This window comes from Microcaecilia unicolor, chromosome 10 (genome assembly GCF_901765095.1).
Source record: "Microcaecilia unicolor chromosome 10, aMicUni1.1, whole genome shotgun sequence".
Taxonomy (NCBI): Eukaryota; Metazoa; Chordata; class Amphibia; order Gymnophiona; family Siphonopidae; genus Microcaecilia; species Microcaecilia unicolor.
The window spans coordinates 1948146-1975583 of NC_044040.1; the positions used below are offsets into that span (position 1 = coordinate 1948146).

Below are 27438 nucleotides of genomic sequence, written 5' to 3' on the forward strand. Positions count from 1 at the left end.
CTATTTGAGATTCTACATGGAATGTTGCTATTCCACTAGCAACAGTCCATGTAGAAGTCGGCCCTTGCAGATCACCAATGTGGCCGCGCAGGCTTCTACATGGAATGTTGCTAGTGGAATAGCAACATTCCATGTAGAATCTCCAATAGTAGCAACATTCCATGTAGAATCTCCAATAGTATCTATTTTATTTTTTTACTTTTGTACCCTGCGCTTTCCCACTCCTGGCAGGCTCAATGCGGCTTACATGGGGCAATGGAGGGTTAAGTGACTTGCCCAGAGTCACAAGGAGCTGCCTGTGCCTGAAGTGGGAATTGAACTCAGTTCCTCAGTTCCCCACGACCAAAGTCCACCACCCTAACCACTAGGCCACCCCTCCACTAGATGATTTTATGGACCAAAGTGCAGATTTTGAAGAAGATCCATTCTTAACTTCATCGGGCATTTTTAAAATATTTCAAGTGCAAAAACTTTCACCATATTAAATAATCTTCACCATTTTATGTAAACATCTTTATAAAAATAACAAAAAGTACATAGGGGTCCTGTGGTAATGGCACATGCGGGGGGCAGAATTACCACTGGGCTACCACAATAGCAAGGCGATATTCCAGATTGGCCAGTGGGAAACGTATTACTGCGTGCAAACCCTTAAGTAAAATGGCCCCTGAGGAAGATCTTAAAACATAGGCCATGTTGGTGGCTGGGCCAATTTGTGTTCATAGCACTAAGAGCTAAGTCTTTATTTGATTTCGTTACAGGCCATATTTGCCTGTAACAAAACTAAAGACCAACTGATATGTGACAGCACGAGTCTATTCTGACAATGTGGTAACTGTGGGCTCCAGAGAGATGCAATGGTACAGTTTGCAGCATCGGACCTTACAGGGCTCTGGCACTTTCAGCTTTTGAACTTCAAATTGAAACTTGCTTCTCACCAGGCAGGGGCGTAGCCAGACACCCAATTTTGTTGTGGGCCTGGGACCAGGATGGGTGGGCAGAATAACTTTGCCCTGTCCCAAAAGTGATTTGGTCTCTCCCTCTCTCGCCTGCATGCCATTTGGTCTCTCAAACATCCTCCCTCCCTCACATGCAGCAACTAATACACACTGCTCATATTGGCCCCACAGCCTTCCCTCTGATGCAACTTCTTGTTTCCGCATAGCTGGGAATACATCAGAGGGAAGGCTGTGGGGCTGGTGCGAATAGTATGTATCAGTCGCTGCTCACTGCAGGCAAAGATCTGCTATTTACAAGGTATGCAGGAGGGACAGTTGTTGAGAGTTTTTGGCTGGTGAGGCATAGGGATCCCTGCCAGCCACATCATAGGTGTGCTTCTACTGGGTGGGCCTGAGCCCAAAGTGGGTGGGCCTGGGCCCATCCAGGCCCACCCTTGGCTACGCCACTGTCACCAGGGAAGGAAGAATTTGATAAGAAATAGTGAACAGTTTATGTGATTGGCTTTCAATGTACCTAACTTGCATGTGTAAGTGGAAGCCTTATGTCCTGCCCATGTGTACAACCCCACCCCCCCTTGCACATACACACTATGCAAGATAGGTGCATATTTACAGAAAAATGTATAGGTGGAATACTGGCATACACACACACACACACACACGTGTGTACAAATGCACCAATATATTAGTATTCTAAGGGACCTGTTTACTAAGCTGCACATGCTAAATGCTACCGTCGGCCATATGTTCCTATGTTCCGTTTAATGATAATCATTAGCATGCCCTTAGCACGGCTTAGTAAACAGAGCCCTAAATGATTATATGCATAAGGCCAAGTTTTCTGATATGTTGATTTCGGGTAGCATGAAGAAAGTACAGTAGAAGTTGAGGTTTAGCAGGTTCAATGAAGAGAAATCGCACCAGAATCGAGTCCTCTACGGTTGGGGAAAGAGATTGGTTTCTTTTCATCTATTAGCAAACAAACGGAATACGAAAGTACCAGTGGCAGAGCTTAATAACACTCATGCATAAAAGCCAAAATCTCATTTCCCTTCCATTCAATGTTAAAAGCAGCACTTGAAGTGGCTTTATTCACTGACACAACTCCTTATTAACATGCAATGGATTTATCTATCACCAAACAACGTTCCACCAAGAGAAAGTAAGACATTTGCACACTAAACATCTGCTGTATTCTCTATATATTTTCTTTCTTTTTTTTCTCCAGTAGTTTCTCTCTGCTCTTTGAAGCCTTCAGCTCAGTTAATAGCGGCCCGTTTGCCTAGGACACCATGGGTCTCCGTTCACAATTACTAAAGGTTTTTACCCAAGTTTTATACCCCCCCCCCCACCTTGTATTCAGGGGTTCTGTATTCATCCTGTCTAATGTAACCACTAGCGATCTCTTTCTATAAACATGCACGCTCAAGTTATTGAATAAGTTCAGTTATGAACGTAATCTAATTGAGTAATTAGAGGCTGATTGGCTTTAACAGCCAATCATTGGCAGTAATTGGTGTTATTTGGTGCCAATTATCACTCATTAGCAATTACGCAGGTGACTGTTCTTAGATGGTATTCAACAACATCTATGCACAGCTGCAAGAGGATATGGACCTGAGAAGGGCAGGGGCGGGGCAAGTCAGGGGTGTGGGATAAACACAAAGGAATCCTGTTTAGAAGGAATGGATCCACAGAATCTTAGTAGAGATTGGGTGGCGATGCTGATATTTGGGAAGCAAAAATCGATGCTGAGCAGACTTTTACAGTCTGCCTTGATCATGACTGAATAGATATGGATGCTAATATTAAGGTGCTTTGAACTTTTAGCTTCAGAACTTTTAGTACAAGAAGAGTGTTGGGCAGACTTCTACGGTCTGTGCCCTGAAAAAGGCAAGGACAAATCAAACTCGGGTAAACATATAAAGTATCACATACCATGTAAAATGAGTTTATCTTGTTGGGAAGACTGGATGGACCGTACAGGTCTTTAACTGCCATCATGTACTATGTTACATAATTTTATAATAACTATATCAATGCTAGAATAAGCAAAACAAAAAAAATTTAAAATTTGTGATAATCTGATGCAATTTTCAAAGTAACAGGAAGAGAGCTCTAGCCCTTCCACAGACTCACTAGGAGTCATAGACCCTAGGTTGGGATCATACCCAACATTCACTCTCTTAAGAGTTCCTGTCAACATATGTGGTAAACAGCCCATTTGGAGAAACTGCAGAAATTGAAAATGATCATTTTCGTATTCTTTTCTAGCTGTGGTTGTGCAAATGGAGATAATGTTTCTGAGTACTCCAAAATCATAAGCTTGAGACAGGCAAACCTCAACCTTCTGATCTTGCCTGCTAATGACAGCAAGACACTGAGTTCTACACCCTGTTTTACACGGAAGGTATAGCTTTCCTTTCCCCATGTAAAAAGGACCATCTGCTGTTTGGTAAGGAGGATGAATGAGCATTAAACTCACATCCCCTCAATACTTTTGTGTAATTGTATGAGGCTTTTAGTTAGGTGAAAGGGATCAGAAATGATCATATTACATGCAACGGCAGTACTTAGCTACATAAAACCTGCCACCATGAAATGCAGCATCCATTTGATACTGGAAAACAGTTCATGACTGGGGCATAGGCAAACAACAAAACTCAGAGGACAGAAGCAGAGCATTCCAGCAAAAAACCACACAATCGAGTCTATGTGCTTTGAAAATGAACCTCCATGTCATTTAGGGGCTCATTTACTAAAGGGTGTTAAGCCCTAATGCATGTTTAGCATGTAGGAAAATGTTTATTGCAAAACATGTTAGAGCGTGTTGCGGTAATTTTGCATTTTATTTACACACTAAGCATGCATAAATGAATATTTGAAATAATTTTTTCGGAAGGGAGCGTGTCTTCGTTATCCAGCTAGCACATTCTGATTAGTGCACGCTAACTGGTTAATGCAACATAGCTCCTCCCAAAGAGGAGGTGACAAGTTTTTTGCAGGTCTCACACACTGACGAAAAAATTAGCAGGAGGCCTGCAAATATAAAAAAGAATAAAGTCCTATTTTAGGACGGCGTTAAAAATGGGCTTTCTGCATGGGAAAGTCCGGCATTAAAACACAGTAAGCCCATTTATTAATGCATTTTAGTAAAAAGGCCCCTTAATTCCCATCTCTTCCTTTCTTAACACACTATCAAAACCTTTATTCACTCTCTTACCACCTCATACTTAGATTACTGTAACTTGCTCCTCACAGGTCTCCCATTGAACCACATGTCTGTACTGGTCTAGTCATAATTTACCTGATCTTCCTTTGTTGTTATTAACAACCTCATTTTTATGGCACTCCACTGGCTACCCATCCACCTTTAAATCCAGTTTAAGCTTTTCCTTCTCCTCTGTAATGCATTCACCTTGTATTTCCTGACCTCTCCCATCTCCCCCTGTGTTTCAGCCTGACAACCCTGTTCATCAGGTAAGTTATTCTTCTCTGTGCCCTCCACAGCTGTTGCCAGTTCTCAGCACTAGGCTTTCTACATATTGAATCATTTTCTTTCCTGCGCTCTCTCTGGATATTTTGGAAGTCTCACATAAAATTCCACCTAGGGCCCTGGCTCTCTCTGATCATAACTTTAATTCTAATTATGTTTACTAAAGTTATTGAAGCTCTAGGAAGGAGGGGCTGTCACCGCGCAGCAGATCTAGAACCCTATAGAAATGATAATTAGCATTAGTGGAAGTGATAGGCAGGGTATGAACGCAGCTTTGGAGCACACTGCCACGCAACTTAAGAGTGATCCACGAACAAGCATCCTTCCGCAGACTACTGAAGACCCATCTATTTGAATCAATTTACGGAAAGAACCAAAACACATAGAGTCCACACTCACTGTTCATCAATGCATCATACATCCACTTATGATCTCCCATCCCCTATAATTCAACACTACTCATACACTTACTCACAGAAATATGTACACCATATGCCTTTGTGTCTTAACACTGCCCGTAAGCGTCATGTTGACGTTCCATTGTGATATTCCTAATGATAATTCGATTATCTCGCATAATTTGTACAATATAACCCATAACCAAGTTGTAACAAATGTATTTTCATTATTCTTATCTTATTGTAAACCACACTGAGCCCGCAAAGAGGTGGGAAAATGTGGGAAAAAATACAAACAATAAATAAATAAATAAATAAATAAATAAATGTTCCACAATTACAGGCCCTAACCAGCCAATATTTTTATCTTGTTACAATTACACTCATTTTTGTGAAAATAGCAGAAAATGGAGAAATAAAGAACAATCTATGTGATGCATATGAAGGATGGTAGCAGCTATCTGTCAGGCTTAGTTGAGTGACAACATCCAGTCATCACAAGTACAGTTACCGACATTATTCATGAAGTGCCAAGAACCAATTTATAAAGTCCAGATTCACACACAAACAGCCGCACTGCATTCAGTGCAAGGTAGGCAAGGTCCACCCCCAGCATCTAGCTTCATCGCCAGGAAGCGACTGGTCCAGCTTTAGAACAAACAGCAAGAGCCCAATGGGCTTCCTCAGCGTCCCAGCCCAGCTGGCCTAGAGAAATCAGCTTCAGCGGCACAGATTTCTCATTGTCTGCATGCAGCAGACTGCAATCTACTCAAATGCACCCTGCCAGCTCAGGTTTTTACCCTCCTTATTCATCTACTCCCTGCTGTAGTCAGGAGGGACTAAGCTCCAACTCATTCCAAGAGTCTCACCTGCAGGCAGTTTCTGTGCCAATGATTTCTCTTCCTTGGCATTTTCCTTGGGGGCTATCGGTTTCCTAACACTTGTGCTCAGCCTAAAAGCACAGCCTTGAAGATAAATAAAGATTGTCAGGAATGGAGAATACTTTTGGAAATCAGTGAACCAACCAAATGTTATAGCAGTGCATTACAATCTTTTGACTCATTTCTCTGCTTATCTTTTCTTTTTTTTATTTTAATAGTAATATATTTATGATTATTTTGCATGCTTAACTTTGAGGCTCTTTTACCACATTCTTTTAATGTGGGCCCATGTTAGCTACCTGATGTGGGTAGGAATGGGAGCTTGGTGGGTCAAAGAAGTAGCTGGCTGAGGCAGATGGTGCACAGGTTGGTACTGCGGATAGTGTGGCAGCATTTACTGACACCTCAAGAGGAGGTGGTAAATGCAGCCCAACTATCAGTCCTTGTATGAAAGGATTCCCCTTAGTGGTGGTACCTCAAGACTACTGCTAGGGGTCCTGGCGACCATTTAAAAAATTATTTTATTTCTTATATACTTCTTATCTTCAACCAAGCCATTAACGGAAGAAGTAACTAACTTGCTAGTCTCACTCACACACACAAAGAGTGACACGGGCTGCATAAACTGGAATTTGTTGCCGGAGAATGTGGTTAAGGTGGTTAGCTTAGCAGAGTTTAAGAAAGGTTTGGATGGCTTCCTTAAGGAAAAGGCCATAGAATGTTATTAAATGGACGTATGGAAAAATCCACTATTCCTGGGACAAGCAGTACAAAATGCTTTGCTCCATGGATCTTGTCGGCTGATTGTGACCTGGATTGGCCACTGTCGGAGACAGGGTGCTGGGCTAGATGGACCTTTGGTCTGTCCCAGTGTGGCGATGCTTATGTCTTACGTCTAGGACATGTTTATCCACGCCTACTCTCTGACCTCATGTGCAACTTTCTTCAAATCAGTCACCTTATTTTCTAATTCCTCTCACTCTCTTACCTATCTACAGTGGGGGAAATAAGTATTTGATCCCTTGCTGATTTTGTAAGTTTGCCCACTGACAAAGACATGAGCAGCCCATAATTGAAGGGTAGGTTATTGGTAACAGTGAGAGATAGCACATCACAAATTAAATCCGGAAAATCACATTGTGGAAAGTATATGAATTTATTTGCATTCTGCAGAGGGAAATAAGTATTTAATCCCTCTGGCAAACAAGACCTAATACTTGGTGGCAAAACCCTTGTTGGCAAGCACAGTGGTCAGACGTCTTCTGTAGTTGATGATGAGGTTTGCACACATGTCAGGAGGAATTTTGGTCCACTCCTCTTTGCAGATCATCTCTAAATCATTAAGAGTTCTGGGCTGTCGCTTGGCAACTCGCAGCTTCAGCTCCCTCCATAAGTTTTCAATGGGATTAAGGTCTGGTGACTGGCTAGGCCACTCCATGACCCTAATGTGCTTCTTCCTGAGCCACTCCTTTGTTGCCTTGGCTGTATGTTTTGGGTCATTGTCGTGCTGGAAGACCCAGCCACGACCCATTTTTAAGGCCCTGGCGGAGGGAAGGAGGTTGTCACTCAGAATTGTATGGTACATGGCCCCATCCATTCTCCCATTGATGCGGTGAAGTAGTCCTGTGCCCTTAGCAGAGAAACACCCCCAAAACATAACATTTCCACCTCCATGCTTGACAGTGGGGACGGTGTTCTTTGGGTCATAGGCAGCATTTCTCTTCCTCCAAACACGGCGAGTTGAGTTCATGCCAAAGAGCTCAATTTTTGTCTCATCTGACCACAGCACCTTCTCCCAATCACTCTCGGCATCATCCAGGTGTTCACTGGCAAACTTCAGACGGGCCATCACATGTGCCTTCCGGAGCAGGGGGACCTTGCGGGCACTGCAGGATTGCAATCCGTTATGTCGTAATGTGTTACCAATGGTTTTCGTGGTGACAGTGGTCCCAGCTGCCTTGAGATCATTGACAAGTTCCCCCCTTGTAGTTGTAGGCTGATTTCTAACCTTCCTCATGATCAAGGATACCCCACGAGGTGAGATTTTGCGTGGAGCCCCAGATCTTTGTCGATTGACAGTCATTTTGTACTTCTTCCATTTTCTTACTATGGCACCAACAGTTGTCTCCTTCTCGCCCAGCGTCTTACTGATGGTTTTGTAGCCCATTCCAGCCTTGTGCAGGTGTATGATCTTGTCCCTGACATCCTTAGACAGCTCCTTGCTCTTGGCCATTTTGTAGAGGTTAGAGTCTGACTGATTCACTGAGTCTGTGGACAGGTGTCTTTCATACAGGTGACCATTGCCGACAGCTGTCTGTCATGCAGGTAACGAGTTGATTTGGAGCATCTACCTGGTCTGTAGGGGCCAGATCTCTTACTGGTTGGTGGGGGATCAAATACTTATTTCCCTCTGCAGAATGCAAATAAATTCATATACTTTCCACAATGTGATTTTCCGGATTTAATTTGTGATGTGCTATCTCTCACTGTTACCAATAACCTTCAATTATGGGCTGCTCATGTCTTTGTCAGTGGGCAAACTTGCAAAATCAGCAAGGGATCAAATACTTATTTCCCCCACTGTATAGGGCCCTTTTTACAAAGTGGCAGTAAGCTCAACCCAGGCTCAATGCTTGCTCTTTCGGGACTACTGCCAGCCCAACGCTGCCGCTGGTGGTAGTCACGTAGCATGGCCATGCGGTAAGAGTTCTCTAACCCAGTATCCTCTTTGCAACAGTGGCCAATCCAGGTCACAAGTACCTGCCAGAAACCCAATTAGTATCAACATTTCATGGTACCAATCCCGGGACAAGCAGTGGTTTCCCCATGTCTATCTCAATAGCAGACTATGGACTTTTCCTCCAGGAATTTGTCCAAACCTTTTTTTTTAACCCACATCCGCCAGCAATGAGTTCCAGAGCTTAACCATGTCACCTATTTCTTTTAAAAGTAGTTCCATGTAACTTCATTGAGTGTCCCTTAGTCATTCTACTTTTTGGAAGAGTAAAAAATCAATTCAATTCTACTCATTCTACACCACTCAGGATTTTGTACACCTCAGTCATATCTCCCTTCAGCCATCTCTTTTGCAAGCTGAAGAGCCCTAACCTCTTTAGCCTTTCCTTATATATCACTTTGGTCACTTTTCTTTGAACCTTTTCTAATTCTGCTATATCTTTTTTGAGATATGGAGACCAGAACTGAATGCAGTACTCAAGGTACAAAGGCATTATAGTATTTTCGATCTTATTCACCATCCCTTTCCTAATAATTTCTAGCCTCCTGTTTGCTTTTTTGGCTACCGCCACACTCTGGGAAGAAGATTTCAGTGTATTGTCTACAATGATACCTAGATCTTTTTCTTGGGTGCTGACCCCCATGGTGGACCCCAGCATCAGATAACTATGATTTGGGTTATTCTCCCCAATGTGCATGCTTATCTTAAAAGTTTATCTTGCATAAATGTGTAAGTACCCATTTTACAAAGTCAGGATATGCAAATCTCAAATTCAAGTGTGTGCAAATGGCAAAGGAGCATGTCTGAGTACTTTTTGCATGGGACAAGGGCATGGCAAGTTCATAGATATTTGTTCCCCATTCCATAAGGGGACTAAATGTCTGTGTCTTACAAGATTGACGTCAGGAGTTATACATGTTACCAAGCATGTTTAGTATTTGGTAAACAAATGTTATTGAGCAGCTCTCCATTGGAGAGATTAGCAAGGTTCTCCCCTTAATCCCCCCAATGGCTTTTCTTCCCTCCTGAAATGCCAAACTGGGAAAGGAAACTGGTCTCTGTGACAGCATCAGGACAATATTCCAAAGTCATTAAGTTAAATAGGTACATGCCAGGACATATCCATCAAGATCAAGTATATAATCTCATGTTCATTGTTGATTTAATCTTGAATTGATAATGAATGTGACTGATGGGCAAACTGGGTGGCCCATTCAGGTCTTTACCTGCCACTGTTGGAAGCAGGATATTGGGCTGGATAGACCATTGGACTGACCCAACATGGTTATTCTTATGTTCTTATATCTCAAATGTTATTTCTATTTTTCTTGTGAGTCTATGACTATGCATCAGATAAACTGAATTTAATTTTAAATTCACCCAGTAGAGACTATTTTCATCCCATTAGACTACTAGATTGGACATTGGCGTTCTTAAGCATAAGTGGCCAAATGAGCTATTGCCTTGGACAAAAAGGTGTCCTTTCCCTGATCCTCAGGACCCACAACTGGAGGTGAGCAGAGATATTTCCTCCACTCTTTTTCTGTGGTCCCTGGAGCTAAAACTCATGATTGACCTAGAGATCAACTATAGATGTTAATCAAAGAAAGGTCATTGTTGGACAGATATTCAAAGGGGTTGAAGCAGGCTTGATGGGATATTCAGTGGGCAGAGCCAGCCACTGAACAGCCCTTCTGACCTCCACAGCAGTTAGTGGCAGGGTAGTCTGTGACTGGAATCAATGCATAACCTGTATAACTTCCAGGTCCACTAAGAAACTGGATATTGAATGATGACATGGCCCAACACTGAATATTTGGATTTAATTCAGCTCCCAGCTGCCATCAGCTTTAAAAACGCTGATGGCCACAAACTGGATAGTCCCAGTATGGTTTCTATGTACAGATAACCACACTGTTTGGGTCTCTTTTAAGAGAATGAGATGGTATAATCATCATAAGCTGAATAGTTGCCCTAATGTGCAGGAAGTGGAAAGAGCCCTATCCAGCTTAGGGTCCTGTTTACTAAGCTGTGCAAGAGGATCATTGGCATTTTTAGCTTGCGCTAAGCATGTAGATGTCCATAATATTCTTATGGGCATCCACATGGTTAGCATATGTTAATTTTTAGCATGCACTACAAATGCTAGCATACCTCAGTAAACAGGGTTCATAGTTTTCTAAATAAGACTCTTTGCCATGGATTCCTTCAGAACGTCTATTCTTTTCCAAATAAGCAATAGCATTACATCAGAAATTTCAAAAAATCCCTTTTGTGGTGAAGTCTGGGAGAAACCAAGATTAGCTCTAAAAAGAAATGACAATTCAAAATGATATTTCTGCTAGTGAATGATTTCCAGCTTCAACCAGGACACCCTTGTTGCCTCTTGACATGCATTTCAAATATCATGTATCTCCATGAAAGCAGGTTAAACTGAGATTACAGCAAAATTAAGATTTTATGCATTAAAATGACACTGATCTTTCAGAAACATTCCCCCGGTGTGCAGAACATCAGCTCACTAGTTCAGTGTACCAGGAAGTGAGTGCCATTGCCATGGCAACCGCAGCTATGCGCTACTGCCACAAGAATGAAAATGAAATAGTAAACGTGTCAATGTTTAATACACTGCTCTTGTCCAAATCAGAGAAAATCATGGAAACCAATGTAAAAATGTCTATATCATGGCAGTAACTTTGATATTTGTTATCGACAAACTTTCGAGAAGCTTTCAAGAGTGACCATCTATATTTTTGAGTCCTTTTGTGTTATTTTCAAAGTGCTTCATTTTCAGATATTTTCCATTCCTATACAATAGCAGTTCCCAAACCTGGTCCTGGAAGCACCCCAGCCATTCAGTTTTTCATGATTTCCTCAATGAATATTCATGAGAGAGATTTGCATGGCCTGCCCCCACTGCATGCAAATCTCTCTCATGAATATTTATTATTTGTAGCATTTGTATCCCACATTTTCCCACCAATTTTCAAGCTCAATGTGGCTTACATTATGCCATAATGGCAATCGCCATTTCCGGGTAGAGAATTTCAAATGATTTTACATTAAGGTGCATACATGGTAAAGTATAGTACAGTATGGTATTGCATAGAGGTTCCTGAGTGATAGAGTAAATTATAGCATAAGTTAGATAGTCAACTATAGCAAGTTCATTTCTGACATGAGATATAAAGTGGTAGTGCGTATTGCGTGATTTTCATTAGTAGTCATTATTATCAGTCTGGTGTAGGGTATGGTTTGTCTAGTTCATGAAAAGTCTGTGGTTAGGATGGAGCGTTGTGGTATGCCTTCTTGAATAGGTCAGTTTTCAGTTGTTTTCGGAAGATTGTTAGGTCGTGCATTGTTTTTATGGCCTTCAGTAGTGCGTTCCATATTTGCGTGCCTATGTAGGAGAAGCTGGATGCATATGTGGATTTATATTTAAGTCCTTACAGCCTTCTCCGGAGTGACACCCAGGTCCACCCCGATCCACTCAGGGCCTCCGCTCTAGGTGCCCAGCGCTCCCACCAGGTGCTGTGGAGGACTTGCAGCCCTTCTGCATTTCCTCATAGCTGTATCCGGGGTGACTCCAGTTCCACCCCGATCTTCCCTCGGGCCTCCGCTCTAGGTGCCCAGCGCTCCCACCAGGTGCTGTGGAGGACTTGCAGCCCTTCTGCATTTCCTCATAGCTGTATCCGGGGTGACTCCAGTTCCACCCCGATCTTCCCAGGGCCTTCTCTCCAAGTGCCCAGAGTTCCCCAGGTGCTTTTTGGCTAGGATCAGGCGACCCTCAGGGGGAGGAATGCTGGCTTCGGCCTAACCCCTGGTAAGCCTTTCCTCAGCTGAGAGGTACCCACCTCTACCACCGGCTGCCTTTCAGGTGCTGTGGAGGACTTGCAGCTCATCTGCATATCCTTACAGCCTTCTCCGGGGTGACACCCAGGTCCACCCCGATCCACTCAGGGCCTCCGCTCTAGGTGCCGCGCGCCTAACGGCGCGCGGGGCATTTTTCTCTTTGTATCTAATCTTTTTCCAGTTGCTAAAGTACCTTAATCATTTATGGCCCCTATTCACATTCTCTTCCTAGCTCTGTCCCTTCCTAATCTTTTCCCTCACCCCCTACCTCTCTCCGCTACAGGAACTCACTTCCCATCCATTGACTTCATCACCTCACCTTCTCTCCTACCCTCTTCCTCCCTCTTGGCTTTTAATCTCCGTCTCTTTCTTCCCTCCATTTTGCCTTCCCCATTCCACCTAAATACCTCTCGCCTTCGACGCCTTCGTGGCCACACCTCTCCTACTCTCCTCCGCTCTCTTTTACTCCTTCTCTTACTCTCAGCTGGTGACATCAATCCCAATCCTGGCCCTCCTCACCAACTATTATCCAAACTCTACAGATCTCACCGTGACCTCTCTAACCTCATCTCTATTCCTCTACTCCCCTCCTCTTCTCTGCCCTTCTCTTGCGCCCTATGGAATGCCCGCTCTATCTGTAACAAACTCCCCTATATCCAGGACCTCTTTATCTCGCGTCACCTCCATCTGCTCGCCATAACAGAAACCTGGCTCTGCCCTGATGACTCTGCTTCAGTCGCAGCCCTGTGCCATGGCGGTTATCTATTTTCACATACTCCTCGCTCTGCTGGCCGTGGGGGCGGTGTTGGACTACTTCTCTCTCCCTCCTCCAGATTTCAACCCCTTCTTCCACCTCAATCTCACTGTTTTTCCTCCTTTGAAGTCCACTCTATCCGCCTTTTCTCTCCTCTGCCTCTTCGAATAGCGGTCATTTATCGTCCCCCTGATAAGTCCCTTTCATCCTTTCTCAGTGACTTTGATGCCTGGCTTGCCTTCTTCCATGATCCTTCCTCCCCCTCTCTCATCCTTGGTGACTTTAATATTCCTGCTAATGATCCTTCCAACTCTTATATTTCCAAGTTACTCGCTTTAACGTCGTCCTTTAATCTCCAACTATGCTCCACCTCCCCCACTCATCAAAATGGTCACTGTCTTGATCTCATCTTCTCCTCCAACTGTTCACCCTCTAGTTTCCTTGCCTCCGATCTTCCCCTCTCTGATCACCATCTTATAACTTTCACACTTAAATCTCCTCCCTCCCAGTCCCGTCCTATCCTATCTAATTTATCTAGGAATCTTCACGACATTGACCCTTCATCTCTATCCTCCCATGTTTCAAACCTCCTCTCTACTGTGGCACCATCCACGTCTGTCAACGAGGCTGTTTCTTCTTACAACAATACTCTATCCTCTGCCTTAGACACTCTTGCACCTTTGATGACCCGCCCTGTAAGGCGTACAAAACCCCAACCTTGGCTGACTTCTAATATCCGCTACCTACGTTCCTGTACCCGCTCCGCCGAACGCCTCTGGCGGAAATCTCGGGCCCTTGCTGATTTCTTACACTTTAAGTTCATGCTGACCTCCTTCCAATCTGCTCTCTTACGTGCCAAACAGGATTATTATATCCAACTGACCAACTCTCTTGGCTCTAATCCTCGACTTCTCTTCACCACATTGAACTCTCTCCTCAAGGTGCCCCCTCCCCCAACTCCCCCTTCATTATCTCCTCAGACCCTTGCTGAATTCTTTCACAACAAGGTTCAAAAGATAAACCTTGCTTTCTCTACCTCACCAGCTCTCCCTCCACTAGTCCGTTCCCCTCTCTCTCCTTCCCCTCATTCCCTTTCCTCCTTTCCTGAAGTTACTATTGAGGAAACTACACTTCTCCTTTCTTCCTCAAAATGTACCACCTGTTCCTCTGATCCCATTCCCACCCACCTTCTTAATGCCATCTCTCCTACTCTTATTCCTTTTATCTGTCACATTCTCAACCTCTCACTTTCCACTGCGACTGTCCCTGCTTCCTTTAAACATGCTGTGGTCACACCTCTCCTTAAGAAGCCTTCACTTGACCCTACTTGTCCCTCTAATTACCGACCCATCTCCCTCCTTCCTTTTCTCTCCAAATTACTTGAGCGTGCTGTTCACCGCCGCTGCCTTGATTTTCTCTCCTCACATGCTATTCTTGACCCATTACAATCTGGTTTTCGCCCTCTCCACTCAACTGAAACTGCGCTTACTAAAGTCTCCAATGACCTATTACTGGCTAAATCCAGAGGTCAATATTCCATCCTCATTCTTCTTGATCTTTCCGCTGCTTTTGACACTGTCGATCACAGCATACTTCTCGATACCCTGTCCTCACTTGGATTCCAGGGCTCTGTCCTTTCCTGGTTCTCTTCCTACCTCTCCCTCCGCACCTTTAGTGTTCACTCTGGTGGATCCTCTTCTACTTCTATCCCTCTGCCTGTCGGTGTACCTCAGGGTTCTGTTCTTGGTCCCCTCCTCTTTTCTATCTACACTTCTTCCCTTGGTTCATTAATCTCATCCCATGGCTTTTCCTACCACCTCTATGCTGATGACTCCCAAATCTACCTTTCTACCCCTGATATCTCACCTTGCATCCAAACCAAAGTTTCAGCGTGCTTGTCTGACATTGCTGCCTGGATGTCTCAACGCCACCTGAAATTAAATATGACCAAAACCGAGCTTCTCATTTTCCCCCCCAAACCACCTCCCCGCTCCCCCCGTTTTCTATCTCTGTTGATGGCTCTCTCATTCTCCCTGTCTCCTCAGCTCGAAACCTTGGGGTCATCTTTGACTCTTCTCTCTCCTTCTCTGCTCATATCCAGCAGACCGCCAAGACCTGTCGTTTCTTTCTTTACAACATCCGTAAAATCCGCCCCTTTCTTTCCGAGCACTCTACCAAAACCCTCATCCACACCCTTGTCACCTCTCGTTTAGACTACTGCAATCTGCTTCTTGCTGGCCTCCCACTTAGTCACCTCTCCCTCTCCAGTCGGTTCAAAACTCTGCTGCCCGTCTCATCTTCCGCCAGGGTCGCTTTACTCATACTACCCCTCTCCTCAAGACCCTTCACTGGCTCCCTATCCGTTTTCGCATCCTGTTCAAACTTCTTCTACTAACCTATAAATGTATTCACTATGCTGCTCCCCAGTATCTCTCCACACTCGTCCTTCCCTACACCCCTTCCCGTGCACTCCGCTCCATGGATAAATCCTTCTTATCTGTTCCCTTCTCCACTACTGCCAACTCCAGACTTCGCGCCTTCTATCTCGCTGCACCCTACGCCTGGAATAAACTTCCTGAGCCCCTACGTCTTGCCCCATCCTTGGCCACCTTTAAATCTAGACTGAAAACCCACCTCTTTAACATTGCTTTTGACTCGTAACCACTTGTAACCACTCGCCTCCACCTACCCTCCTCTCTTCCTTCCCGTTCACATTAATTGATTTGATTTGCTTACTTTATTTATTTTTTGTCTATTAGATTGTAAGCTCTTTGAGCAGGGACTGTCTTTCTTCTATGTTTGTACAGCGCTGCGTATGCCTTGTAGCGCTATAGAAATGCTAAATAGTAGTAGTAGTAGTAGTAGTAGTACAGCTGGGATAATGGAGATTCATGAATGTACGATCTGTTTGTGTTCCTAGTTGGCAGGTCTATGAGGTCTGACATGTAGATTGGGGCTTCACCATGAACGATTTTATGGACCAGGGTGCAAATTTTGAACGCAATTCGTTCTTTTAGTGGGAGCCAGTGTAGTTTTTCTCTTAGGGGTTTGGCGCTTTCGTATTTCGTTTTTCCAAATATGAGTCTGGCTGCTGTATTTTGGGCAGTTTGAAGTTTTTTTAATGATTTGTTCCTTGCATCCTGCATAAATGGCATTGCAGTAATCTAGGTGGCTTAGCACCATTGATTGTACTAGGCTTCGGAATATTTCCCTTGGGAAGGAAGGTTTGATTCTTTTTAGTTTCCACATTGAGTAGAACATTTGCTGTAGTTTTCACATGGCTTTCGAGTGTATGATTACGGTCAATTGTGACTCCAAGAATTTTCAGACTGTCCGAGATTTGAAGGGTGTAGTCTGAGGTGTTTATGGTGGTAGGTTTCTTTGTGTTATATTGTGAGGAAAGAATAAGACATTGTGTCTTTTCTGCGTTTAGCTTTAGTTGGAATGTGTCCGCCCATGAGTTCATTATTTGGAGATTGTGTTCGATTTCATTTGTGATTTCGGTTAGGTCGTGTTTGAACGGGATGTAAATCATGACATCGTCTGCATAGATGTACGGGGTTAAATCCTTGGTCGGCTACCGACTTAGCTAATGGTGTCATCATTAAGTTGAAAAGGGTTGGCGAGAGCGGTGATCCTTGTGGTACTCTGCATTCTGGATATCCTGAAAACCTGACTAGCTGGGGTGCCTCCAGGACCAAGGGCCCTGTTTACTAAGCTAAGTTATAGGCAAGTTAGCGTTTTTAACTCACGTTATCCATGTACACACCTACAATATTCCTATAGGCGCCTACACAGTTAGCATGCACATCTTAGTAAACAGAGCCCCAGGTTTGGAAACCACTGCTTTAGAACATGTGTTGTGATGTCCTTAAGAGAGTGATCTCCCTTTGAGAAATGCTCATCAGAATTGTCATTCTGTAGTATTCTGTAAAAGGCTTTGATACATCTCTGAAGTTTGATATTTGTTCCCAATTTTTCCTTCTTTATCCAATGTAGCACCCCTCTTCACTACTTTTGCATTGGATCATGTACACCAAAGGGTCAATATTAACCTGACAGCATCAGTGTTTCTGCAAACACCAGTGTGTTTTTTTCTAGCAAAAAAGGTGCCGGTACTCAAATGCCAGGGCACCCTTCAGGGTTGAGGTGATCATTGAGAGACCCACCCCACAATAGCCAGGTCCCCTGCATCCAGTCACAGAATCTATGACCAGGCAGAATTTGTGTGTAAAGCCTGAGCTCCTTCATTAAAACTTGGGGACCATGGGTCAATTTTAGCAGACAATAGAAAAGGTACCGGTGCTCAGTACCCCCTCAAAAAAAGCCCTGGTAAACACTGACCACCACCGGATACTTTAGACCCAAGAGCATTGGTACCAAATTCCTGGGTCAGTGGAAGTTATGTGCTATGACAAATGTTCAATGCTGGTGTCCACATACATATACACATGTTCTGGAATTCTATTTTGCACATAAATATCGATAATACAAATTTTTCATGCACAGACTATCATTCCCTAACATGATATTTAAATTAATTATTGGACAGTCACACGCGTCAACTCATCCAAAAATGGTTTTTTTTTCTTCTTATCATGGGTAGTCAAGAAAAACACTTTTGAATGGGTTGGTATCTCTGGAGATCTGAAATTAATTTGAATAGCAAGTCTGAGATAGGATAATTTATAAATCAATAAACATAAAATATAAATCAATAAACATGTCATCACCTAAGTAAACAAACTGGGAAATCCTTGGTGTCTGCTGGGGGTCAGAATATCATTCCAGCTTGTGTGCAGATGTGCAACGCAGACCTGTGTGTGCATGCATCCAGTGTGCGTTCTCATATTAGCACACGTTTTTTACATATTGGATCAATTTGCATTTTATCTGTTTACTGAATTGGGGAGGAAAACGTCTGCATTACTATTGCATTAGGAAGCTGTGCACTAAACCCAAAATTCTACAAGCGGTGATTAAAATTACATGGGCAAATTTGGGTGCACAATTTAACTGATTAACGAGCCAATTTTGACCACCAACTGGATGCTAATGATCAATTATGTACATTTTTGTTACCCATTTTGGGTAAAGGCGGGATACAAATACAATAAATAAACAAATAAATAATTGAAATTTATGCACTGCTCCAAAAAGGGGGTACAGCCATGGGAGGGTCATGAGAGGATCAAGGGTGTTCCTACAATGTATGCACGTTATGATAGAATAAGGGGTTCCGCACCTAATTTTGATGCGAGGATTTACACCAGGTTTAGGCGCCAATCTCTATGCTAAGTGCATTCTATAAACAGTGCCTAATGTTCAGTGCCATATATAGAATAGCACTTAGTGCATTTTTTTCTGTGTTGATTTTTCAGTGCTAGTTATAGAATTTGGTCCTGTGTTAATCTTGGTTTCAGCATTGGCCCCTCTTGCCCTCATTATAATGTTTGAAGTCTTTAGTTACAACAACAAATTTTATCTTGATCCACTCAATTGTATACAGGTAAAGAGTGAAAAGATCATCCGCCCAGGTTTCAGTATCTCTGCTAATCATGACTCAGCAGGTGCTAAAAAAATCCAAGTATTTACAAAGAACCAGAGTATAACTTTGAGGAGACAAACAGTGGAAGGATTGACCCAGAAAACATATAAAGAAACTTTTGTAAATGAAGGAGAAGTTCTCAGAGTGTTCGCTCACCCAAGTGAAGCTACACTACAATGTAGATTCCGCCATTAGAGTAGGGGCACTTTTCTCTTTTCTTTTGTTTAGTGAAACTTTTGCAATTTACATCTCGAGTTTCTGAAGAAGATTCATCGAAACCCTGCAGAGTTGGACTCGCTATGATTCTGCTAAAGAAGGCGACACATCGAGTCATGTAGCGTAGGGACATTGGGATGCTGAGACACAAAGAAAATCGAGATCAAGATCGATCAATGTCGAGGAACGCAGTACCAGTGTGCTGCCAAATGAAATAGAAAGACGTGGATACTAATCGGAAATCATCCGGGTGTGTGCATACACCCGATAAAATCAAGTTAAGTGCGCCCATAATTAAGATTTATTGCTATGTAGAAACCATTAAGTATATTATGAGAGGTTGATATAGAAATAGCACACAAGCGTGATAGAGAGTGTATGAAACGTTGTATATCTGCAACTACATTGGAAGTTGTCAGGCAGTGTATACAGTGTGTATGAGGTTGGTGGAGTATGTGACAGGATTGACCTAGTAATTAAGTTAATAACACTAATATTTCTTTTATGTGAAATGTTCATTATTATTTAAAGAAGAGCACTGGTGTGTATTTGCTCACATAAAAAAAATCTTCTGGAAAAGTTCTCTGATTGAGAAACTTGTCCACCCTTAGAGGCGGAATCTACATTGTAGTGCAGCTTCACCTGGGTGAGTGAACACTCTGAGAACTTCTCCTTCATTTACAAAAATTTCTTTATATGTTTTCTGGGTCAATCCTTCCACTGTTTGTCTCCTCAAGGTTGTACTCTGGTTCCTTGTAAGTGATTGTTGAGGATTTTAACAGCGAACATTTTGGGAATCATTTATTGATTAAAAAAAAAATCCAAGTACAGCATCTACAAGTTAAGTATTTCAGTCCAGTTCCAGCCAGATGTGGCTTCTTGCCAAGAAGAGAACCGTGAATATATCAATTACCCTGCAGCAGATGTCATCTTTTCGAAGTTGACATTGTCAGTGGCCAATATGCTACTAACAGAATCCATCTGGATTTACAAAGTATAATGTCAGCACCTTGCTGATTCCTCAGCAGGTAAATAAACACATCTGGATAATAAGGTCCAACAGGGTAAAAAAAAAAAAAGCATGTAAAGAAAATGTGAATGCGTTGACAAGTCCCACAACTTCTGACAAAAGATGCTTCTCCTATCCAAGATACAAATAGTTACGGGGAATGCCAATAAATTCAGCCAATATCTGATACAGGTTCTCTGGTGCTATAATTCTCAAATGGGCCTCCATCATTGCCTTAAATTTAAGAGAAAATTGTGAACCTGTACATCGGTACATCACATAAACCACCCTCAATCTGTCTGCTAGCTGAGACACAGAGCTGGATGGTATTCAAAGTGATTTAACTGGGTAGCCTCTTCTGCCTGGTTAAATTGCTTATCACTGACATAATGCCAATAAAATATAACACACCATTTTCTGGTTGTTTCGATATATATATGCATTTAAACATCGATTGTATGATTTTATGTACACAGATCACTATTTTATTTTCATTTTAGTTTATTTTAAAATTTTTAAAGGGTCGATATGATAAAAATATTTTTAAAAATCATCTTGTTTTTTTATATAACAAAGAGCACTAATATTTATGGTTCCTATTGTTTTATTTTATTTATTGCACTTGTATCCCACATTTTCCCACCTATTTACAGGCTCAATGTGGCTTACAAAGACCTGTTATGGTATTGTCATACCAGGGTAAAGAATACAATTGGTGTTACATAGAAGTCAAGGAAAGCAAGCGGATCTGGTCAAGCAGTTATAGAAAGATACCTTCTGAATAAAGGTGGATAGGTGTTGTGTTATAGTTAGTTATGGGTTCTCGTGGTAGGCCTTGTTAAAAAGATAGGTTTTCAGAGATTTGCAGAAATTAATTAATTCATTGATCGTTTTCAGGTGAGTTGGGCGTGCATTCCATAACTGCGTACTCATGTAGGAGAAGCTGGTTGCGTGTGTTAGTTTGTATTTTAATCCTTTACAGCTGGGGAAGTATAGGTTAAGAAAGGTGCGTGATGATCTTTTAGCATCTCTGGGTGGCAGGTCCACGAGGTCTAGCATGTAGGTCAGGGCATCTCCGTAAATGATTTTATGAACAATCATGCAGATCTTGAACACAATACGTTCTTTAAGTGGGAGCCAGTGTAGTTTCTTTCTTAGGGGTTTTGCACTTTCATATTTTGTTTTTCCAAAGTCGAATATGTGTGTATTTGCATGTATATGTGTATATATACATATGTAAACTATTCTAAAAAATTTGTTTTCATTTTTTTATGTTTGATGCAGACCCTTGACATAGGTGCTCAGCGCCAAAACACGGACCATGTCAGGTCCATTCAAAGATTTGCTCCTCAAAACACATGATTAAAGGTTTTACCCCCCCTTTTTTGAAGGCTCCTGGTACTTTTTGTTTTGCTCCTTGATCTTACCACAACATCACCCTGTATTTGTTCACACCGGAGCCTGCAAAGGCCTCTCCGGTACTACTGTAAGCCACATTGAGCCTACAAATAGGTGGGAAAACGTGGGATACAAATGTAACAAGTAAATAAATATAAATGCCTCCACAGTTTGACCACCCTCCGCAGTATGAGGGCAGACATGTTTTTTTGACACAAGTAGTAACAAGCAATTACTTGCCGTTCATTCAAAATGAATGATTTCCCATAGGAAGAGTTCTATTTTTCACAAGTTAAAACTGTACAGCGATTAAAGCATAAAATGAATCAACAGCAGATAAAATGACTTGATTAGAAAAAAGGGCCTATCCAAATTGCAAAGCCCACCTGACATTCCCCTTCCTCTTTGACCTACATATAGCCCTTCATTTATTTACAGAGGAACTACAGAGCGTATCCAGATTTTCTTAAAGTCTTCTACTCTCATTCCACCACATCCTCTGGGATGCCATTCCGTGATGCACCACCACCTCTGTGAAATACTCTCTGATGTTATTAACGCACGGCCATTACAGGGAAAAATAGAAAAATCGGCCATTTTGCTGCTGTAGTAAAAATGGCCTTAGTGTGTGGAACACCAAAGGTAAAAACCGAAAAAAATGGAGAAAACCACTTCAAAACGTGCAAAACAAAAACTGAAAAATAGGCTGGACATTCAAGAATGAAGGTAGCCACTTTGTTCTTTTCCTTAGTGTGTTGAAAACATTCATACATTCATGTAAGGGTGCGATAAAGGCCCTCTTTGTCCTCTGGGATATACACGTTTTATTTATTCAAATGTAATACATGCTCATTTGTCACCTGCACAATACATGACACAGATGACTTACAAACTGAAAATAATAATCGATGAAAAGGACCCTGTGCATGAGCTACAGTGTAGCAAAGAGGGAACACGAGTAAACTAGCAATAAACCAACACGATGCAAATAAACCTACTGCAGAAGAATCAAAACTGCAGCACAGATTCCGAGGATACCACCAATGTAAGGAATCGAAACTGATGCATCAGGAATTAAACAACACAAAAAAAAAAAACCCACATCATGAAAACATCTAAATGCAAACCCAAAAATGAGTAAAATAACAAGACCATTAATTAAATACCGGAAGCATAAACTCATGAAGGGAAAACCTGAAGAGAAAGGAAGATCTTTAGCAATTTCTTGAATACTAGTTGGCACATAATGAGCCTCAAGGGGCAGCTTATTACAGGTATAAGGAGCAACACATTGCAGTTTGCAAACATGGGGACCAATGTTTCCTCTAAGGAGTGGCCAGGTGTGTGCAATTTTATTTTTTCGAGTGAACAATAAGTTTTAAAAAACCAGCAAGTTTGAGCGCCAGTATTAGCAAAGCATTTCTGCATGTAGCACAAAAAAAAACATTTTTTGAAGGAACTACGTAAAATGTGTGATCAACGCTCCTAAAATGTATGAGCAATCACTCATGCACTCCGACTTAGAGGAAACATTGAGGGGAACCCTTTTACTAGAAATCGTTAAGAAATGGGTTTAGCATGTGTTAGCATGGGACTTCCCCATGCGCTCAGGGCCGGTCAAACCCGGTAAGCGGGGTAAGCGCCGCAGGGGGGCGCCTGCTTTCAAGGGCGCCACTGCGGTGCCATACCGCACCGCTCTTGGTGCTTTAAATCTTTAATTTACCTCCATTCCAGCAGCGGCGTCATTTGAAAGCCCTGCCCCGTCTCTAGCCTTCCCTCCCTTTGTGAGTTCATTCCGTAGTCCCGCCTTCTGATGTCATTTCCTCAAGGGCGGGACTTCGGAACGAACTCATGAAGGGAGGGAAGGCTAGAGACGGGGCAGGGCTTTCAAATGACGCGGCTGCTGTAACGGAGGTAAATTAAAGATTTAAAGCACCAAGGGCGGCGCGGTATGGCGGGGGATGGAGACGGAGAATCGCTGGACAGGGGCAGGGTGAGAGAAGAGAGAAAGGAGATGCAGGTGGGGGCGCGCGTGTGCGCCAACTCAGTCTGCAGGGGGGCGCCAGAGACCCTAGGACCGGCCCTGCATGCGCTAAGCCCATTTCTAACATGACCCAGAAATAGGGCTTTTTTTTCTTTGTGCTAATTTTTCCATTAGCGCAAGACCCGCAAATATATTAACGCGAGAGCACTTACTACTTCCTATTTAGGAGGCACTAAGTGGTCCCATCTTCAGTTTGTGTTATCCAGTTCAAGCACATTAATGAGAATGATAGCCAATAAAACTTCCATGCCCATTCCACAATCACAGTATACCCCCTCCTGAAAAAAATAACAAACCTGATATAACAAAACACAGTATCTTATACTCCGCTATCTACCTTTCGGTTCTATGCAGATTACAAAGAATAAATCTGGAAATTACCAGAGATGAACAATGTTAACATTATGACTGAAGGTAAAATTCCCTTTAAAATTAATAATAAGTCAATGACAAAGTAGTGCAACTGATAATCATGAATCTACAGAATTTAACACAAATTTCCTAAACAGGCATGTCTTAATCATATGACTATAATGCCTGTAATCTAAAGCAGAAAGCCTAAAATTCAAAAGAGTTTTATCTAGTCTTGCTGCTTGAAAAGCTAAAAGATTCTCCAATAACTTAAGCCTCTTCCTGGCCTTTAAAGAAGGATAACTGAATAAATCGGAAGCCTCTTATATCTCCCACTGAAGACGAAAAGACAAAAAGATTAGCAAAATATAAAGGAGCTAGATCAAACAACACCTTATAAGTCAAACGTAAGAATTTGAATAAGATTCTGGCATATATTGGAGAAATACTATTGGATTTTTTAAAATGAATAAATCAATTGTAAGGCTGTGTTTTGAATAGTCTGTGACTTATCTTGGAACAACCGAGATAAATTACATTACATTAATCCAACAAGCTTAATATCAATGCGCTGAAGGACAAATTACCACAAAATGCTTTAACACATTTTGTGGTAAGCCATATAGGGCACCTGAAAAATCTGTGCGGTAAAAAATACGCCTAGGTGCATTCTCTAAATACACCTAAATTTTAAAGAATAGGCCTAAATTTCCACACAGTATATAGAATACACCGAGCGCCTCTCCACACAACCAAACTTGGTCACATCCATTTAGGCCATGTTTTACTTGGCCTAAATCCCGAATGCCTAAATTAGGCACAGAGTAGGTGTATTCCATAATAATGTGCATAGATTTTAGAAACACCCACAGCCTGCCCATGCCACATCTATAACCACACCCCCTTTTCAACTATGTCACTTGGAATTTCTACACACCGTGTTACAGAATGCTCTTATTGAGTTGTAGGCTGGCACCAGCGATAATCTGTAGACTGGGCAGGTAGGATAGTCCTTTATTTGCTCTCTTAACTAAGTGGGTGTTGGCACTGAATATCAATCAGCATCTGCCTAATTTCCAGGTCTCCAGCTGACCTGGAAGTTCAGTGCTGGCGCCCAGACAGGGCTCAGCACTGTGTTAAATTCAGCTCGCAATGGTCAACTTCCATACTGCTGACCACTGTAAGTGTGGGGGAGGAGGGGGAGGTATAATATGTTAAAGAATAAAAGGGAACCAAAATATATACAGATACATTTTTAGCTGAAAACTTATGCTCTAGGTAGGTGCTCAGCATGATTTGAATATTGCCTCTCTCTTTACATTATTTCTGTCTGTATTTGTTGAGAACATCCATAAAATAAAAATTGAAAATGCAGGAATATCTATGATTTCAACTAAAGCAATTCATTTAAAAGGCTCTGAATTGCATTTTCTTGGTATACATTTTATACAAGTATTTAAGTTATTCAATAACATTACAAATTAACCACTTGTTACAGCAAAACAGAAAAGAAATCTCTTTAAAAAAAACAGGAAAACAAGATGAAAAAAAATGTTTGTGTCTTTTATGTATATATATATACATAGTGCTGTATGACTACCTACCTCAATTAGATGTGGTGTGGGGTTAAATCCACAGAGATTACAGACACTGTTTTTGCATTCTGTGCATGTGTTAAAGTTGGGAGGATCCTTAGAACCAACATTTAATTCAGTTTTGCAGAGCGGGCATGCCTTTTTTGTCAGAGCAATCTTCGGTAACTCCAGGTCTCCTGAAATGACCTTAGATTCCACCATCCCAGGCTTGCTGTCTTTAGCAAAAGCTTCTTTCTGTTCTAGCTTTGTGTCCTTAACAGTTGTAATGCTATCTGCTTTGGACGGTTTCTTCTCTAGTTCTGCAGGTCCAGAAATTTCTTTTGATTCCACAGTTTGAGGTTTCAAGCCTTTACTGAAAGCCTCTTTCTGTTCCAGCTTAGTCTCCTTAACAGTTACTCTGTGATCTGCCTTGGATGGTTTCCTCTCTAGTTCTGCCCGTCCAGAAACATCTTTAGGTCTGCTGTCTTTAGCAGGAACTGGTTTCTGCTCGGGCTTTGTGTCTTTACCAGTTACCATGTTATCTGCTTTGGACAGCTTCCTCTCTAGTTCTGCACGTCCAGAAACATCTTTAGTGTCTACTATTTTAGGTCTGCTGTCTTTAGCAGGAACTGGTTTCTGCTCGGGCTTTGTGTCTTTACCAGTTACCATGTTATCTGCTTTGGACGGTTTCCTCTCTAGTGTTGCACGTCCAGAAAATTCTTTAGCATCTAATATTTCAGCTTTGCTATCTTTAGCAAGAACTGGTTTCTGCTCTAGCTTTGGCTCCTTGATAATTATAATATTGTCTGCTTTGGACATCTTCTTCTGTAGCACTGGCTGCCCAGGGACTTCTTTAGATTCCACCTGAGGTTTACTAGTTGTTGTAGGATCCTGTTTCTGCTCCAGTTTTGTATCTTTAACAGGAAGCTCGGATTTTTCAACTGCAGAAGGTTTTGTTTCAATTTTTATAGGTGCTGTTCTTGAAGATGATGCAGACTGGCTAACTTCTTTGGGTGGTATCTTTGAAACATGTGGTTGTGATGGAGATGGAGGAGGCTGTTTATTGACAGAGCCTTGAGCGCCCTGGGATTGGCTGCTCCCTTGGGTTGCTGTCGAAATAAAACTAGAGGCCTGGTTGAATATGGATGCTCCAAACCCAAACAATTTCCCTGTTACCGTTTCTTGAGGGGTCGTAGGCTGGAACTTAGGGGTTTCAGTCATACTTCCTAAATTCAGACTGAAACGTCTTGCTTGATCTTTAGATTTTGGTGGCTCTTGAGCCTGTACCAGATTTGGTTTGAGTCTGACAGATGTTTGTGGTTCTTTTGGCACTTGCTTGGCTTCAGATTTAGGGTGTATTTTAGTTTCTACTTTCTTAGGATCCTCTTTAACTGATTTTGGTTCTATAGGTTTTGGAGCCTTTGTATCTTTTACAAGGTCAGATCCTAAAGGCTTATAATCTGTTTGATCAGAAATATGCTGTTGGCTTCGGGGATCGGAGGTGATATCCTTATGCCTGTCTGGAAGGATAACTTGTGATGGCTTAGCAAGATCAGATCTTTCAGAATCGATGGACTGAGGCAGGACTGATGATGACACTTTGACAGCTTGTGATCCTTCTTTTATCACAGAGGTTTGAGAGACAGGTGCTTCCTTAATGAAATGTTTCTCCACATTGGATTGCACTAAGCCATCCTCCACCATCTTTAATTGTCTCTGGTCTGATTTTTCAGTCTTCAGCTCCTTAGAAAGTTTTTGGGCTTGAGAATCAGTAAGTGACTGCCTTGCCTTCGGTGGAGGAGAACTTACCATTGAAGACTGCTTGGTTACACTTGTTGTCTTTTGGGGTTCTGGAGGTTTAGTATGGTCAGGCTTTTTCTGCAGAGGTTGCTGGGACTGGGAAACTTGCTTACTAGGTGGAGAAGCAGGAACAGTTTTTTGCTTTGGCTGAACAGGCTGTGAGGCAGAGCCAGGAACTGCAGTAACATCTATGGCTAGTGCCCGTTTCATCTGGCAATTCAAACAAAGCCATTCTTTGATCTATGGAATGAAGAAACGATAGAATTAATTTTGTTAGCAAAGCCATGAATAATATACAATTAGCAAGAACAATAATAATTACAATACTAATAAACAGATTTCAATTTTTTTCTGTTGCAGGCAGAGATGTAAGTTCAAACTGGGGGCCCCCAAGCAAAATGTTGTTAAAAGCGCTCCTAGA

General features: G+C 42.2%; 1 protein-coding gene across 1 annotated transcript in view; it reads right to left on the bottom strand.

The window, feature by feature from the left end:
* Positions 1 to 27438, bottom strand: part of PCLO (piccolo presynaptic cytomatrix protein) — a 371777-nt gene that overhangs the window by 300084 nt on the left and 44255 nt on the right. The window contains exons 3-4 of the mRNA XM_030216678.1: positions 26144 to 27257; positions 25248 to 25768 (exon numbers count right to left, since the gene is read on the bottom strand). Of these exons, the coding sequence (XP_030072538.1) occupies positions 25248 to 25768; positions 26144 to 27257 (1635 nt within the window). The remainder of the gene's footprint in view (positions 1 to 25247; positions 25769 to 26143; positions 27258 to 27438) is intronic.